Source organism: Misgurnus anguillicaudatus, chromosome 4 (assembly GCF_027580225.2).
Source record: "Misgurnus anguillicaudatus chromosome 4, ASM2758022v2, whole genome shotgun sequence".
NCBI lineage: Eukaryota > Metazoa > Chordata > Actinopteri > Cypriniformes > Cobitidae > Misgurnus > Misgurnus anguillicaudatus.
In genome coordinates, this window is record NC_073340.2 from 38,094,081 (window position 1) to 38,111,244 (window position 17,164).

The 17,164-nt window shown below is 38.8% G+C and overlaps 1 protein-coding gene and 1 pseudogene across 1 annotated transcript; both read left to right on the forward strand.

Moving 5' to 3' along the window:
- Positions 1 to 17,164, forward strand: part of LOC141363751 (uncharacterized) — a 118,989-nt pseudogene that overhangs the window by 50,089 nt on the left and 51,736 nt on the right.
- LOC129420948 (cadherin-related family member 1a) lies at positions 1,162 to 16,693 on the forward strand. The gene is made up of 17 exons (XM_055176132.2): positions 1,162 to 1,755; positions 2,107 to 2,202; positions 2,530 to 2,675; positions 2,975 to 3,025; positions 3,199 to 3,288; positions 3,400 to 3,486; positions 8,273 to 8,389; positions 8,888 to 9,031; positions 9,159 to 9,237; positions 9,344 to 9,444; positions 9,542 to 9,745; positions 10,114 to 10,266; positions 10,363 to 10,527; positions 10,663 to 10,730; positions 11,535 to 11,763; positions 13,613 to 13,867; positions 14,214 to 16,693. Exons 1-17 carry the CDS (start codon positions 1,701 to 1,703, stop codon positions 14,739 to 14,741), a joined length of 2,568 nt encoding a protein of 855 aa, XP_055032107.2. The 5' UTR covers positions 1,162 to 1,700; the 3' UTR covers positions 14,742 to 16,693.

Below are 17,164 nucleotides of genomic sequence, written 5' to 3' on the forward strand. Positions count from 1 at the left end.
GGACATTTCATGCCGTAATTTTGGCCTGACCAGCAGCAGATGACAGTGAGATTAGGAAATAATCCTTGTGTCCTCCATCTGTGATTAAATCCTGAAAACAGATCGGCACCGACTTCGTGCTTTTTATTAAAAAAAAAAAAAAAAACAGTTTGCTATAGTAAATATCAACCACCACATATACAGTAAGTAACACTCAGTGCTTAAACACTCTTACAAAAGAAATCATTCAAAGCTGCCCGTGTGTCTTTTGTGAATCATGGTGGAGAATCGGAAGAGGGGAGGTCAAAAATGTTTACATCGTCGTTTGGACACAATGAACAACATTTAAATAACTATAAACTGTGACAGTACATGCAACATTGATACATAACCGCTGTGAACAGCCTAAAATCAAACTATAGGGCTGCACGATTTGAGAAATTTTTTTCCATTGCGGTTATTGATGCTAATATTGCGATGTGCGATTGTGATTATACTAAATGGTATCATGAGTCAACTTGATGGGTTTTAAGAAAAATCTACACACAGTTTAGCTAAAATGTGTATTTGTAAAACTAGAAATGTTTTCGTATTGCCACGTGATGTAGCAACTGCTCAGTGTCAGTAATCCCAAATCCAAAATACCGCCATACAACAAACATAGAGTTTTTTTTAGCTACCAGATCACTTTCAATCTCCTCTGCGTCTATCTTATTGCACTGCCTTTTTTGTTCGTTTTTCTTTCTTTTTTTAAACAGCAAGGAAAATCATCAAACTGTTATCAGAAAGTTTGTGTTAACAAGTCCACACATTTATTTAATATAATTGCAACATTTTGCTGTCATATAATCGCACAGGCTGACATCGGGATTGCGATGCGATTAATTGTGCAGCCCTTTTACAGCCCACGTGGTCAAATAGCCTGTGCGTGCATTTAGGCAACAGAAGTGGTGTTATTCCTCAGTGGTTCTAACGTGTTAGCAACTCAGAAATTTTATTAAAACGAGTTCCAAGCATCAAAATGTCTGGTTGTTGCGTTTGGTTGCACTAATATAATATACTAATATACGTATATATGTATCTGGACACTTTATTTTTGGCCATCTGCTAACGCAGTGTTCTTCACTCCCAACCCTGGTGCCCTGCAGAGTTTATCTCCAACCTTAATCGAACACACTTGCAAGCTAATCAATGTCTTCATGATCACTAGAAAATCACAGGTAGGTGTGTTTGATTAAGGTTGGAGATAAATTCTGCAGGGCACCGGCTCTCCAGCATTGGGAGTGAAGAACACTGTGCTAACGTCTTCTATCCACTTCATTATAGTACACGGATCTGGTAGCTGTGTTGATAAAGTCAACTTTTTAAAATAACTTTCTCTGTGTTCCTTCACTGCTGATTCTCGCCATACTTCCGTTGCCAAGATGTGCGCCCATATGCTGCCACGTCATCATTGTGTACAAACAGTAAAAGGGTCTACAGTATATTATCTGAAGAAATACTTGATTTTTGATTATTATTAAGTGCATTCATCATTATTAATGTGTGTGTGTGTGTGTGTGTGTGTGTGGGTCAGAGGTTCAGCTCTGTTGTTTCTGAGCTGTGGGTTGAGTCACAGGATTATTGACGCTGCTTCTCTCTTCAGCTCAGACACATTCATAGACGTCTGCAGAAGAAGAGCAGCTGTATGCTTCTACAGTCTGACATCCTTTACTACCTAAATGATGAGAAAAAGGCAGATTTGTCTTTTCCTCGTCTCAATCTTCATTTCTATGGGTGAGTCACTGAGCTTTTAACTAGTTAGGGTAAGATAGTCTTTTGTCTAATCAGCTAATCAGAGCTCTCATTACATCAGTAATCCTTTCAGTGGAACAAATGAGTTCGTAGGCAGGCAACATGCCTTGTTATTTGTCATTTCATACATTCTTAAATAAGAAACAGTACAATTGAGAAATGACATGAAATTCATTACCATGTCAATTTCTGACAGTGTCTAAATTTACCTAAACAATATAAAAATATATATCTTTGTTTCAAAGGAGAAGTTTTAGAATCATTTTGACTATAGTGCATTTATTTTGTGTATTTAAAACTTTGATTGTTTTATTCGTTATTTCTGTGTTTCAGGGAAATCTGATTTTGCACCATATTTTTATGATAATGGTGATGACAGTTTCAGTGGAAATATGGCGTTATTCACTGTTGCAGAAGACACGTCTGTCGGTTAGTATTCAAATAGACTTAACTTCTGAAATCTACTACAATAACTGCATGTTATCATGTTAAACGTATCACAGATCACTTTTAATGTATTAGATCAAATATGAAATAGTCTTTTTTTATTATATTGGTGCTAGAGTGTTATTCTCAGTTATGTGTTTCTTTTTTGTTGAGTTTGTATTGTAGACTTTATATTTAATTCATTCAATATAGATTTGTAATCACAAGCCCTATTTGTACTACATTTATTCATTAAATAAAAACACTATACACACAAGGACACATGCCGAGGTAATTCAGACTAATTGTGGTGCATTGTTTATTTTACAGGAACTCATTTGTATACACTAAATGGCTCTGACCCAGAAGGGGAACCCGTGACCTATGGCATGACCTTTGATAAGGGTTACAAAGAGTATTTCAATGTTGAGCCCAAATCAGGTCATGTGACTCTCATTGAAAGTCTGGACAGAGAGGTGTGTGGTTAGGTTTTTAAAGCTGCAGTCCGTAACGTTTGCCTTCATATCACCGTCTCAGAGTTGGAAACATACAAATTGAGGGTTACATTTCCCCCAAAACCATCCTTGGCTCATATTAAAAAGGATTATTAGAATTTAACAATTTTGAATTGGAGTAAGGATACAGTTTTTAACACTCAAAAAACGTTCCTTTTTTACACCAGAAACATTACGAATTGCAGCTTTGCCATCTCATGACGGTAAGGATCGTTTCCAGCTCATTTGTGTTAACAGTTTAACTTGTTTTGATTGCTTAGGTTCAGGATGAGATTGTGACATTTGTGAGCATCACAGATGGCAGAAACAAGGTGACAGACTGAACTAACCCATAACAAATCACTAACTGAGGGCACACTCATATTATACCTAACCTAACCATTTCCGCTGAAATGTATTTGTACTATATAATTTATTTAAACAAGATATAAGTATCTGTTATTTGCATGTTTGGTCAAATGTGCTTTGAATCTGATTCCTTCAGGTTGTGGAAAAAGTGAGTGTGTTTGTCACAGATGCTAATGATGAAAAGCCACAGTTTTTAAATCTACCGTTTATGGCAGACGTCCCTGAGGTGAGAAAGATGGCATGATGTCTTCATATTAACAATGACTCAGTCACGGGGAGGGCTGGAGCTCTTAAACTGAATGTTTTGACGCTGTGTCTGTCTGTGTTTGGGTTAAAGGACACCAAACCGGGCAGAAGCATCTATAGAGTCCAAGCTGTAGACAGAGACCTGGGGTCAGGAGGAAGTGTCACCTACTACCTGCAGGTCAAATGTCACCTCACATACTGTTTGTCAGTCACACGTATACCAAATACACTAATGTACCATCATGTGATGCTCTTGGATTAAATTTCAATTACATTTGTCCAGGTATTGAGGGCTTAGCCTCGCTAGTCTGTGTGTTTGACTGATTGAATTGATTTTGCTTCAAAAACTGCATTATAATGTCACCTCAATGGGTAAAGATCAGGGGATTGAGCGAACAGGCCACTCCATATCCTGAATCCTTCTGAAACCAAGACTTTGCCCTTTTGGTGAAATTAGTTAATGCAATATACAACCTTGAAATTATGGAATGTTTGTAGCCTTCATGTCTGCTTTCCGTAGTGCAAGAAATTTTACATTATGAAACATGCTTAGTTAAGCGACCAATTAAAATTCCTTTACAAAAATATTGCTATTTTTGCTTATTATTCACTCTAGGTATACAATACACTAGAAAAATGTGATTTTTAAATGGCACATTTTATCATTAAAATCCCAGTCAACATTAATGGTGATCTCATTGCGCTGGCCATGCCTCTTGCTTGTGTGTTTGGGGTTGTTGTCTTGTTGAAACACTCATTATAGGGGCATTTCCTTTTCTGCAAAGGGCAACATAATCTCTTTAAGTATTCTGATGTATTCAAACTGATCCATGTTCCCTTGTATACCATAAATAGGACCAACACCGTAGTATGAAAAACATCATCTTTACAGTGTACTGTGGCTTAAATTCAGCATCCGGGGGTCGCCTGAGGTTATGTCTAGACCACAGAAGAACATTTTTACTCTCAAATTACTCTCTAAAAACACCACACACCATTTTTATTTGGGTCAGTTGATGTGGTTCTGCAATGCTGCTTTACGGGGGCTTCTTGCAAACAGCTTAGCTTTAATCAGAGGTCTTCTGACTGCCACAGTACCTACAGGTCATCTTAGATCATCTTTGATCTTTCTAGAGGTGATGAAAGGCTGCCATCCTGACTATTCATCGATCTGTTTTAATGGTACTTGCTTTTTTTGTCTTCCATGGGTATTTGTTGCCATTTTAAAGCATTTGAGATCATTTTAGCTGAGCATCCTAAATTCTTTATAAGTTTTTCCCTCTCAAATTAACTTTTTTAACCGAATTGCCTTGTTCCCTCCAGCAATGTTTGAAATGGCTCATTTAATGTAATAATTCAGCAGCAGATTTAGGCCCAATTCCATTTCTAACCCTTACCCCTTGACCTCCCTCTATCGCTCTGTGTAGAGCATTCACATTGAGGGCTAGGGATGTTCCAATTCTCTTTTAGTTGGAGAGATAGAGGAAAGGGTCAAATACGTAGCCCTTCAAACAAAGATTTTTCAGAACCTCACTTCAAACGAAGAGGCAGTAACATGGCTGCTAATGCAAGTATAATTCAAGTCTTTTTTTCACATGAATAAAGTTTTTAATGACAAATAATCATTTGTTTTATGGTACATTCAATCTTATGTTCATATTAACCGTCATGCAATTACAAGAAATTGCTACACAGACAAATATAACCTCTGCAGCGCGATTGCATCCCTGTCCTGACCGCACCTTTTACAGTCTATGGACTGAACGCGTCCCTGTTTCCCCATCTGGTCGCGTCCCCCCGGTCTGATAGCGTCCCGGTTCCCCCAGTATGCTTCCGTTCTGCAGAAGGGACCTGGGGAAAACTCTCTGTGCTTTAGATTGCTAGTCCACTTCAGCGATTGCGAACAGAGCGTGGACCGGAAACAGAAACGTGAATAGATGGAGGGAGAGAGAGCATCTGAATCGCTAACAGAGGGATGTGGCCACCTTTTAGGCTGTAACTAAACTTATATGACTACAGGTGAAGGCGGCATCCTTTCAGTTGATGATAAGTTGATGGGGTCCCATTTCTTAGGGGACTATTTTTTAACCCTTTCCCTTTTCACTCTGTTTCAACGGGGAAGGGGTGAGGAGTAGACGTAGGGGTATAAAATAGAGTTGGAATATGGGCCATATTTTATAACAAACATTTGCTTCCCTCTTTCTTAATAAAGGACAAGAAGGAGCTGTTTTTTTTGTTAACGCATTTTCTAATTAAACTCCACACTGTAGGGGTGGCACGGTTCACAAAACCCTCGGTTCGGTTCGTATCACGGTTCTATGGTCACGGTTCTCGGTTCAGTACGGTTCTTGTTGTTATTTTTTTTAACACTCCAGAAATGTATTATCTTATTAATGTATTAATTATCCATAATTTAGGATACAGTATTAAAACAAGTTATATCATGTAATCATGCACAAACTGAATTTGACTTTAAGCACATTATTGGGAACATCCCTGAGGAAAGCCAGGCGAGATTTTGACACAGCGAGAGGGAAGACATTGATGATTTCAACATGCTTTTCATTTATTTGGCAAAAAAGAGAATGTGTATTGCCATCTACATGAACTTTGTGTGCATTTTTAGCACACAAAGATAAAAATGCCAACTTCAGTGTAGCTTTAAGATTTATCACTGAGAGGCTGCTTAAATACTGCAGAGAGAATATGTGAACGAGAGAGAAACATAACGTTTACACCTGTAATATTTAAATCCGTCTCTTTTGTCCACTTTTGACCATTTCTGTCCTGATTACTTTAAGGGGCAGTTTCTGAAATAAGATCGCGCGACTTTCACACGCAAGCAAAATGAAACTACGCGGAAATCAGCCGCTTTCGTTTTATCAACGAAAGGCTAAAAATAGCGCTGAATACGAAAAGACGTAAAACAGTGTTCATTACCTCAGATTAGATAAATGGTCGGAGAGAAGGCTGTCGCGTGTGGCTGTATCTATTTTTTTATTTCCGCCCGCATCATAGGTAACATGAGATAAAAAATGTTTCCACACACCAAACTTACACGACGCTGGCGCATCCTCCAACTGCGGGCAGACTTCCTTTTCTCTCCCTCTTGCCATTTCTACACGTAACATGACCGGCAGCAGCACTCACTCTTCACACCAGTCACCTCTTCTTTCGCGCTATTCGCGAAAGGGGAACACGCTATCTGAGGTCACATACAGGGCACGAGGCTACATACATTGCGCATGCCATGAACCGTTGAACCGTACGACACACACGCGCTCCGAACCGAGACAAGCGAATCGAACGGTTCGGATTTTTTTCATGAACCGTGCCACCCCTACCACACTGCTATTATATTGATCATATCACTTTCAAGGAATGAGTCTATAACTCAGAACAAGTAATGTGGGTATCATTAACAATGGGTCTATTGTTTATTACACTACTACATGTATAAGTAAAACAATTTGAATGCTGAAATTTTCTTCTGCTAATTTTCAAATAACAAATATAATAACAATATCAACTTACTTGGGATGTTTGAAAACAACAAAAAGATTATTAGTCAGTAATTCATAAACGGGCAGATGGTGGAATTTGTAGAAACATACAAGTATCTGGGCAGTTTGATTGATAACAAATTAAATTTTAATTCTAACACTGAAATGATCTGCAAAAAAGGCCAGCAAAGACTGTTTTGCCTTCGAAAGCTGTCAAAATTCCGCATCGATAAGACCTTGATGACCCTTTTTTATAAATCATACATTGAGTCTGTACTAACATTTTCAGCAGTCTGCTGGTATGGAAATCTCACTGTTAAGGCCAAAACTGCTCTTTCAAATATAGTGAAGGTTAGCAGTAAAATTATAGGTGTCCAGCAGTACAGTCTTACTGACCTGTATAACAGACAGGTAGTAAGGAAGGCAAAATCTGTAATTTCTGATGATTCCCATCCTCTTCATTTAGAGTTTCAGCTCTTGCCTTCTGGGTCTCGGTTTAGACTACCTTTAGTAAAGAGCAACAGATACAGGCACTCGCCATTTCTCTCTTAAACGCAGCCCAGAGGACTTGACAATAAATTAGTGATGGGTCTGTTATATAGCATGAATAATACTCATTGAGGTTTCATGATGTCGTGATGTAATGGTGATTGTATTGTAATGTAAGTATTTCATGTGTCTTGATTTTTGTATTTGTGTTTGTCTAGTGTATGTCTTGCTGCAGAACAAATTGCCCTAAGGGGACAAATAAAGGTTTAACTAACTAACTAACTAACTAACTAATTGAAATGCATTTTTTTATAAATGCCACTTTAGTAATTTCAATGGTATTTAACAAAATTCACTGTCACTCTTCACTGTCCCTTCTGAATAAAGGTAAAAGGCTCAAAAAAATCTGTGAATATCCTAATCTATTCACTAAACCTCCTTTAACCAGGTAAAAAAACTCTTCACCCAGGCCTGGTGTCATTCATCCAATACTTTATTTGTGCAGTTAAAGAATCTGCAGAAAAATCATTGTGCCTTTTAATGGATTCTGGCAACAAATCTGTATTTCTGAATGACATGAGGGTGGGATTTAGCTGATTTGACGCGAAAGTATTTAAACAAACATATAATACGTGCTGAGAGCCTTCGGTTAATAATATCATTATCTCATTTTTGACGGAGTGGTGTTTAGCTTTTGCATCTGAGCTCTTCATTTCTAATTTTCAAATATACATTTCTATCAATCTATTTATTTATTTACTCTTCACACTATGCATTTAGGCAAATTGCAGATATATTAATATATTAATATATATATATATATATCCATCAAACCAATCACAATAATAACATTTGTCACAAGCTCATGATATAATCTTTAAAACAACAGCATAGCACAGAGAAAAAGCTCTGAATTTTTTCTTGGCTTGTCATTCATTAATTCATGAATTCTTGTTTTGTGTTTTTTTGCAGTCTGAACTCAACAACAAATTCACTATTGATGGTCACAGTGGAGTTCTGCGCATTAAACTTGGTGAATCGCTGGACTACGAACTTTCAAGGACTCATTTTGTTACTGTGATTGCAAAGGTGAGGATCAAACTCGACAAATCAAATGTGTCTTTTCTCTTTCCTTTGCGATAGGGTAGGGAGTGTGCATCCAGGTCATCATTCACTTCTCTTAATGACCCTTTTGGCTGTCTTTCGTTAAACACAAAAGGAGGTGAATTTAATAAAATGGGAGTATATTATGACTCATATTATGGCAGTTGTGACCTTATGGCTATAAAGTGTTGGGCTTGTAACGCAAAGGTCATCGGTTCGAGTCTCATGTCTGTTATGTTGCGACTGAGTTGCCCTTGTTCAAGACTCATTTCTCCCAGTTACTCCCCGGGCGTTGCGGTGATAGCTGCCCACTGCTCTGTGTGTGTGTGTGTGTGTGTGTGTGTGTTCACTACACACTGCGATTAGTCGTAAATGCAGAGGTCAGCATGTGCTACCATACTTAACATTCACATCATTTATTAATAATTTTTAAATGATTTTGTTTTTAATAAATTTTGTGTCGTACATGTATTCTTTTCCAAGGACGGTGGTGGTAAATATCATGGGAAATACATTGTTATGACCTCAACAGCGATTATAACCATCAACGTACTTGATACCCAAGATTCCCCTCCAGTATTTGTTGGTACTCCATATTTTGGATTCGTTTATGAAGTCTCTGTTCCAGTAAGTGATATGATTACACGTCTACAATTCAGAAATGGATGGCATGTAATATTGCAAGTAATATAATTACAACAAATAGGTCGATGACCACATTATTGTCTTTGTTGTTTTGTCTTCATCTCGTCAGGGATCAGAAATATTCACTGTAATCGCAAAGGACGGCGATCAGAACAATATCAATCCAATCCAGTATTCCATCCTTAATGGTACCAGTTGAATTTTTGAGCTTGACAGTCATCAGACACTTGGTTGATGTTTCTGGTTAAATGTTGCTGGTTTTAATGGACATTTGGCACTTTCTGTTTGCATCAGACAGTGAGGGATTCTTCAGCATCAACGGCACCAGCGGTTGTATTAGCTTGACGTCATTTCCTGTACAGCTGAGGAATGAGCTATATGAATTGAAAGTCAAGGTTGCCTAAATTTTCATCAGTAAATTACTATCACTAAAGATTGAATGTAAATGTAGAAGTTGCCTGTATAATAGTTTTTTTTTTTTTGTATTTGAAGGCTTCAGAAGTTGGTTCTGACAACCAGTTACTCGACTATGCCATTACCACGGTTACTATTCGTGTGATGGACCTCAACAACCACCCACCAACCTTCTACGGTGAAACCGGTCCACAGACCATGTTTGAGTTGAGCATGTATGAGCATCCACCTGAAGGCGATATCCTCAGAGGTCTGAAGATCACAGTGAACGACTCAGATCAGGTCAGTGAATGAAACGTTTTGAATGCATTTGACCGATGTCATGTCATGTACAGTAGGTTTCATCATAGGAGGACAGTTGTGGATAGTTAAGATTTCTATGTATAGATTTACAGTATTCATAAAGCAAAACATCTGTCAGTGTGACAGTTGGAACAAAAGCTACTAGAATTATTTAAGAATGATCTCAATTAAATGTGTATCAAAATTCCAAACAAGTAGTGTTTCTTGTATTATTAAAGGTTACTAGTAACACTAGTATGTTATTTTTTGTGATCCCTGCTAAAAATGTCACACTGAAACCTGAAATTTCAGTATAGCTCTAATCAGGTGAGATGAGTTTTGTTTGTCTTTACTGTTTACTAATATAGGGAGCAAATGCTAAATTTCGACTGCTGCTGGTGGGTCCAGCACGAGTTCTTCGCGTGGTTCCTCAGACCGTTCTTAATGAAGCTCAAGTTACCATCATTGTAGAAAACTCCAGTGCCATCGACTATGAGAAATATCACTTCCTAACATTCAAGGTTATTCTAGGTTTTGTTTTAAAAGGACATCATATATTATGCTCAGGGTCAGAGCTAAAACATTTCATCATAAGATGCTTGTGTGATGTTTTTCAGCTGTTAGCCGTTGAGAGCGACACTCCAGAGAGATTCAGTGCGACTGCAGATATTGTGATCAATCTTTTGGACACAAATGACAATATTCCAAAGTTTTCCTCAGAATTTTACATCGCTAAAATCTCTGAAAATTCTCCCGGCGGCTCCAATGTGGTCCCAGTCACTGTGAGTCAAACCCTATTTGGAACAGGACACAGATGAATGTTGATGAATAACTTTTATGTGTTTGTGTCTCACCTATAACAGCAGCTTCATATTCGGCTTGATTATAATTTCTGCTGTTTTTGGTTTCTCTTCCAGGCGACAGATCCAGACTCTGGGCTTTGGGGGGAGGTGAAATATTCTATCTATGGTTCTGGTGCTGATCTGTGAGTAAAGAGAAATGAACTGTGCCTTCACTATTGATAACTATGGTCTTGAACAAGTGATTCTGGTTCTTATGCAATGCAAAAATGTTGTCCCTGAATTAATGGGTTAGTGACACTTTGAAAGTTGAAAAAAAAATGACAAAGATCACATTTTAGCAAGCATAAGAGTTTTATAAGATTTTAGTATTGTTGACTACAACAGAATAACATCTGTTTTGTGGACATCAAGCACCTGGTTGGATGCCGAAGAAGATGATAAGTTGATTTTTACTAACAAAGTATTAAAAGTCAAACTCCAGCAAAGGCTCTGACTAATCTTAGTTGTCAGAATCAGAAATAGCACATCCACACCCGCTAGTGAGTCAGGTCCCAATTAGGCAGCAGTTTGACAGCTGGAGGTAAGAAGCACACGGTTAATGCAAAACCTGCAAATTTATGCCGTGACTCTTCCCCAGTGCAGGAGGCAAATTATAATCTTGTGAAAGATCGCAGCTTTCCGACCGACTGTTAATTTTCACATTCAGACTCGCATTGACAAGAATAAAGCAGCCAATTAAAATACAGACTGGCTTACGAGTTATTACATTGGCTTTAATTTCAAACGCAGACATTTATTTTGACTGTTAAACCATCTTTTCCTATTATGTTCTGATTATGATCATTCACCCACCGCCTGTGGTGTTGTTAGGATACAGAAATACTCAACTATTATCAGGCAAAGAAAGATCCTCAATCCAATTGTGGGCTGATTTAAATACATTGACAGTTTGTTCTCAGTGAAGTGGCTGTTATTGTGTGTTGCAGGTTTCTCATTCATCACACCTCTGGTGTTATTTACACACAGCCCTGGGCGTCTTTAGATGCTGAAGTGAAGACAAAATATAATTTCTACGTAAAGGCTGAAGATATTGAGGGCAAATATAGCCTTGCAGAGGTGTTTGTGACCGTGCTGGACCGAAATGACCACCGCCCAGAGTTTAATGAGAAGTTCTTAGAGAAGACCATGATTATCGGAGCTCCACTGAAAATAGAGGTTTGCTTTTTTTCTACACTATTCACTGGACTATAAAGTCGTATGCAAAAGTTTGGATAAATAACTGAGGGACACAGTAATATTTCAGTAGTCAAATGAGGTTCATTGGAGTAACCGAAAATGTGCAATATGCATCAAAACAAAATTAGACAGGTGCATACATTTGGGCACCCTTGTCATTTTGATTCATTGGAACACACAATTGGTTTGGTGAGCTCATTAAGCCTTGAACTTCATAGACAGGTGCATCCAATCCTAAAAACGTATTTAAGGTGGCCAATTTTTGTTCTCTTCGTCTGAAGAGTGGCAACATGGAGGCCTCAAAACAACTCTCAAATGACCTGAAAACAAAGATTCTCAAACATTTTGATTTATGTTGTCCACTATAAGGAACATAGTGAGGAAATGGAAGACCACAGGCACAGTTCTTGTTAAGGCCAAAAGTGGAAGGCCACGTAAAATATTGGAGAGGTGAACGATTGTGAGAACAGTCAAAAACAGCGCACAGAACACCTCCAAAAACCTACAACAACAACTTGCTGCAGATGGTGTCACTTATGCCGGGGCTGGATATTTCAACAAGAGAACGACCTAAAACACTGCTCAAAATCTACATTTATGCAGAGGTACATTCTGATATGTTCTGGAATGGCCATCCCAGTCCCCAGACCTGAATATCATTGAACATCTGTGGGGTGATTTGAAGCAGGCGGTCCATGCTCGGCAACCATGAAACCTAAAGGGCTCGTTATAGTTGTGCGTAGGTCCTGCGGTGTAGGTTCCGCGTCAGTTTTCATTTATACTTTTGCATCGTCGTCCGCGTCGATGTGCAAACACACGCGCAAACCGCTGGTAGGCAGTATCCACGCCTGTAACCACAGTAGCAGCGCGACCGTCAGAGAAGAAGAAGCTTGGCAAGTTAACCCACAAACGAAGAAGAAATAGCAACTTGTTGTGTATGATTTGAGAAGACTAGCAATGATGGAAGTAAATAGACAGCGACTTTTGATGCAGTTTGAGTTAAATCACTCCTCAACTTGGCTCATCTTTGTTTTCACCGTTGCAAACGTAAATACCTATGATGCAGGTTTTTTTTACCTGACGGGAGAGGTTCTGGTGGACCAATCACAGCGATTGCGGTCCGCGTAGAACTGACGCGCTGTTAAAAATTTTGCAAGGTGCACGTCAGGCTACGCACAGGCTACGGATAGCCTATGCCGTAGCTACGGTGTAGAATTTACACACGACTATAAATCGGGCTTAACTCAACTGGAGATGTTTTGTAAAGATGAATGGTCCAAAATACATTTATCCAAAATCCAGACACTCATTACAGGCTATGGGAAGCGTCTTTAGGCTGTTATTTCTGCTAAAGGAGCTTTACTAAATATTGATGTGATTTTTCTGTATGGGTGCCCAGTTTATGCAGCTGTCTAATTTTGTTTTGAAGCATATTGCAGATCTTTGGTTAATCCAATGAACCTCATTTCACTACTGAAATATTACTGTGTCCTTCAGTTATTTGATAATTAATTTGCTGATCCAAACACACAAATATTTATAAAATAAAAATCATTGAAATTGTCAGGGGTGCCCAAACGTTTGCATATAACTGTAGCTTTAACACAAAGCGGTATGTTTATCGTTTACTACATTTATGTACATGTACTGTTATTTTATAGACATGCTTCAGCCTGTATCTCTACAGTAATCAAAAGCCCCTAAACTTGTATGCACTCAATCTGCTTATAGCTGCACAGCTATGAACTGTACAGCAGAAACCTATTGCCGAATCTCACAAATCCACATGAAGAAGATTATTTGGTCCTGTTTTTGGGTTGGTTTTTAGGCTGTGGATGAGGATGCCGAGGAACCCAATAATCTCATTGAATACTCCATTCTGAAAGCCGATCCAGACAACATCTTCGACATCAACGCTTCCACCGGTGAGATCAAGCTGAAACCATTTGCTAAATCTATGGAGATTGTGCAGAACATCACCAGGCAGAAAGACTGCCGGTGGTCCGTGGTGGTACAGGCTCGTGATCGAGGCTCCCCATCCTTCAGTACCACTGCTGTTTTGAAAATTGATATCACAGAGGCGGTAAGACAACTTTAACTGTACATGTCAACTATAATAACTATAGCTGGACACAATTACCGGTTTGTTTTTTGAACACCTCAATATTGTACATGCTTGTATTCGTCGAAGAAGCTTGGATTACCATGTAAATACCATGTTGTACATAAATATGAAGTTAACATGTTTTAGTATCGTAACTTTACTAGCACATTCGTTTTATTTAATAATAATCTTGCGCATAGGCTTAACTGTCCATTTCCCCAGAGGCTCTGATTCACACAACTACTAGCAGTTGAAGTGAAATGAATGCTTGTTATTTATAAATTACTAACAACATTTTGTGTGTGTGTGTGTGTGTGTGTGTTAGAATGGGCTCAAAGGTCCTGTGGCTACCTTTTTAATGCAGAGTCGAGACAATCCAGTGAAAGTTCTTGGTGTGGCAGCTATCGTTGTTAGTGTTATGCTACTAGCAACGATTATGATCTCCACGGCTATGTATTTTCGCAATACAAAGTCTAACAGGATCATGCCAGCACGACGTATCATACGCAGGAGACCCAAAGAGCATCAACAATGGACCTTCAGACCTCCCCTCGGACTCACAGACAATAACGGTACAAGGGGGAACCAGAACAACAGCCCCAGAAGAAAGCCACCTGCCCCTAGTGCTCCTGTCTTACCCCCCCCGCCCTCCAACTTGGGTGAGCGACAGTGGCCGACAGTGCCCACAGTGTCTGGTGTTGTGACGTCCGAGAACTCCAGTCGCAGCTGTAGATGGAGCTCAAATAAACCCACAGAAAACGTTACAGGACACATGAACTCATCTCTGGTGTCTGAGTTAAAAAAGAGAATAGAGCAGAAAATCATTGAGGCAAATCAAAGTTATTACTGCTGAAAACACGTAACTGGGTGATTACCATACAGAAACTGTGTGCACGAGCATGGGTGGGGCTGAGTGGGGCAGTAATGCAGGGTCAATTGTAACATTGACCTTTTATTTAATTACACAAGGCAGAGCAATCTTTGCTTTTGATCTTTATCTCTCAATATCATAATTGATACAAATTTGTAAAAAAATGTTGATGTGTTTTCGTTAAGATACTAGAAAAAGAAGCACAGCAGTAAATTTCTTTATCTTATGTTTCAATGGATTCTTTGCATTCTCCTGCATCGACCCCCGCAAAAGCGCAAATTCAAATCATTGTAATTCCTGGACATTTTCCTTAAAAATCTTGCAACTGCACCGTGCTACTTACTAGTCCAAATCTGGCATTTAAACTATTTTCAGAACTACTATGTTATAATACATTTAGGGAATAACATGTTTGAGACAAAGTCTGGACTGTCTCATTGTGCATCATTGGCAGGTTTTAACCTTTTCAAAGTTTCTGTTTAAAGGACACCTATTATGCAGAATTCACTTTTACAAGATGTTTGGACATAATATGTTGTAAATACAACCACCCTATGATGTAAAAAATCCACCCGCTTCTTGTTTTTTAATCCCCATTAAAAAGGTCACATTTATAAAGCCCCGGCCACTTACAGTCCTGCATTAGGGTCCAGTCACACCAAAAGCGCTTTAAACGCTTGCAAACGCAAGGCGCAACGCACTGCCTTTTTTAAAAAAGAGCAGTGCGGCGCGGCTTTTCATATTGCTAAGCAACCACCGAGTCAGCTGTCTTGTCAATCAAATATTGAAGCGTGCGCTCTTTTGCTGTTAACTGTCATATTAGCAGAAACTTTAAAAAGAGGACGCTTGCTCTGACCTTGTTTGAGGGTGAGAGGTGCACAAACACGCAGGAGAGAGTGAGCGAGTGGAGTCCGGTTCTTCAAAGCAACTGTAAACTTCCCTCACCACAACGTAAGGCCCGCCTCTCCCCTCATTCGATTGGACAATGGAAGACGCGAATGACGTCAGGCGCTTCTCCGCTGTCAGCGCTCCTTCAAAAACGCGTGCGCGGCAGGCGGCAGAAATCCGCAAGGCGCTCGGCGCGCATAAACAGCGCGCAAACGCGCCCTGCCCATAGAATATCATTCAAAAAAGGCGCCTGCAACTGCCATAAACGCTTTTGGTGTGACTGAGCCCTTAGCATAGTTTCCACCCTCTGCGAGTTGTACCCTGTCCACTAGATACTATGGTCTCAGACTGTATTAATCAAATCTATTAACAGAAAGGGAGTGAGGAGCTGTAGCTCATTTGCATTTAAAGGTACAGACATTAAAACAGAGCGGGTAAATAAGAGCATTTTGGACATGTTATAATGATCTTGGGGTATTTTTAAGTTGAAAGTTCACAGACACACTTTTTATTACATCTTGTAAAAAGGTTACAATAGGTGCCCTTTTTTACAGAATAGAAACAACGCACTGTCACCAAAACAAAAGAGAGTTGCGTCAGCGATCTGGCGTCAGTATTGATTATTTGTTATCATTAGTGGAGAAAATGTTTTATCATAGTACATATGCGTTTGCTTTTGAGTGTCGTGACATGAATAAATACATGTGCTTTAAAAGACTATTTGAGAAGCTACAACTACAATTATTACAATATTACTGTGTGTGTGTGTGTGTGTGTGTGTGTGTGTGTGTGTGTGTGCATGTGTGTTCGTGTTTGTGTGCATGTGTGTTCGCGTTTGTGTGCATGTGTGTTCGGATGGATCAAACATTTAATGTTACAAATGGATGGTTAAGCAGAAGTTGTTTAAGGCTTCAGCTGTGTTGAAACTTGTTTTAGAGTATTTTAAAATCTCTACGTCTCTGTGTTTAAAATTTCTTGTATATGTAAAAGTATAATAAAAATACAAGAGGTTGAGAGGAGTTGATTAATTAAGGTTGGTTATTTCAATACTTTCATGAGTTGATATAAAACATAATTTGAAGAATATAAAGAGAAATGTCAAAGAAATTTGAGGTAACAAATATAAAAAATGTACACTCTAAAAATGTCTGGGTTCTTTTTGACCAATAATAATTTAAATATTGGACACAACACACCGCTGGGTTAAAATTGATTCATTTTTGACCCAGCATGTGTTCTGTCCAATATTTACCTTTTATGGGTTAAAAATAACCCATCCAGCAGTTTAGGGGCAGTTTCCCAGACAGGGCTTAAGTTAGTCCCAGCCTAAAATGTATGTTAGAGGTGCTTTAACCACTTCACTGTCACCCACCACTTTTGAGTGGGAGGTTGAAAAGTTGATGTGCGCCTTCAAATTAATATTTCTATTTAATATTAAGTAACTCTGACATTTTTTTTTGGTTTAGAAGCCTAATCTTGATCTTGCTTTAAAGAAAACAATTTAAGGATTTTCATGT

Bases quoted from the DNA above. Each gene is read 5' to 3' on its own strand.
- LOC129420948 (XM_055176132.2), top strand. From the start codon at position 1,701: ATGATGAGAAAAAGGCAGATTTGTCTTTTCCTCGTCTCAATCTTCATT. The intron at 3,487-8,272 runs GTCAAATGTCAC...GTTTTTTTGCAG, and splicing joins GTGTCACCTACTACCTGCAG to TCTGAACTCAACAACAAATT. The intron at 9,445-9,541 runs GTTGCCTAAATT...TTGTATTTGAAG, and splicing joins TATATGAATTGAAAGTCAAG to GCTTCAGAAGTTGGTTCTGA.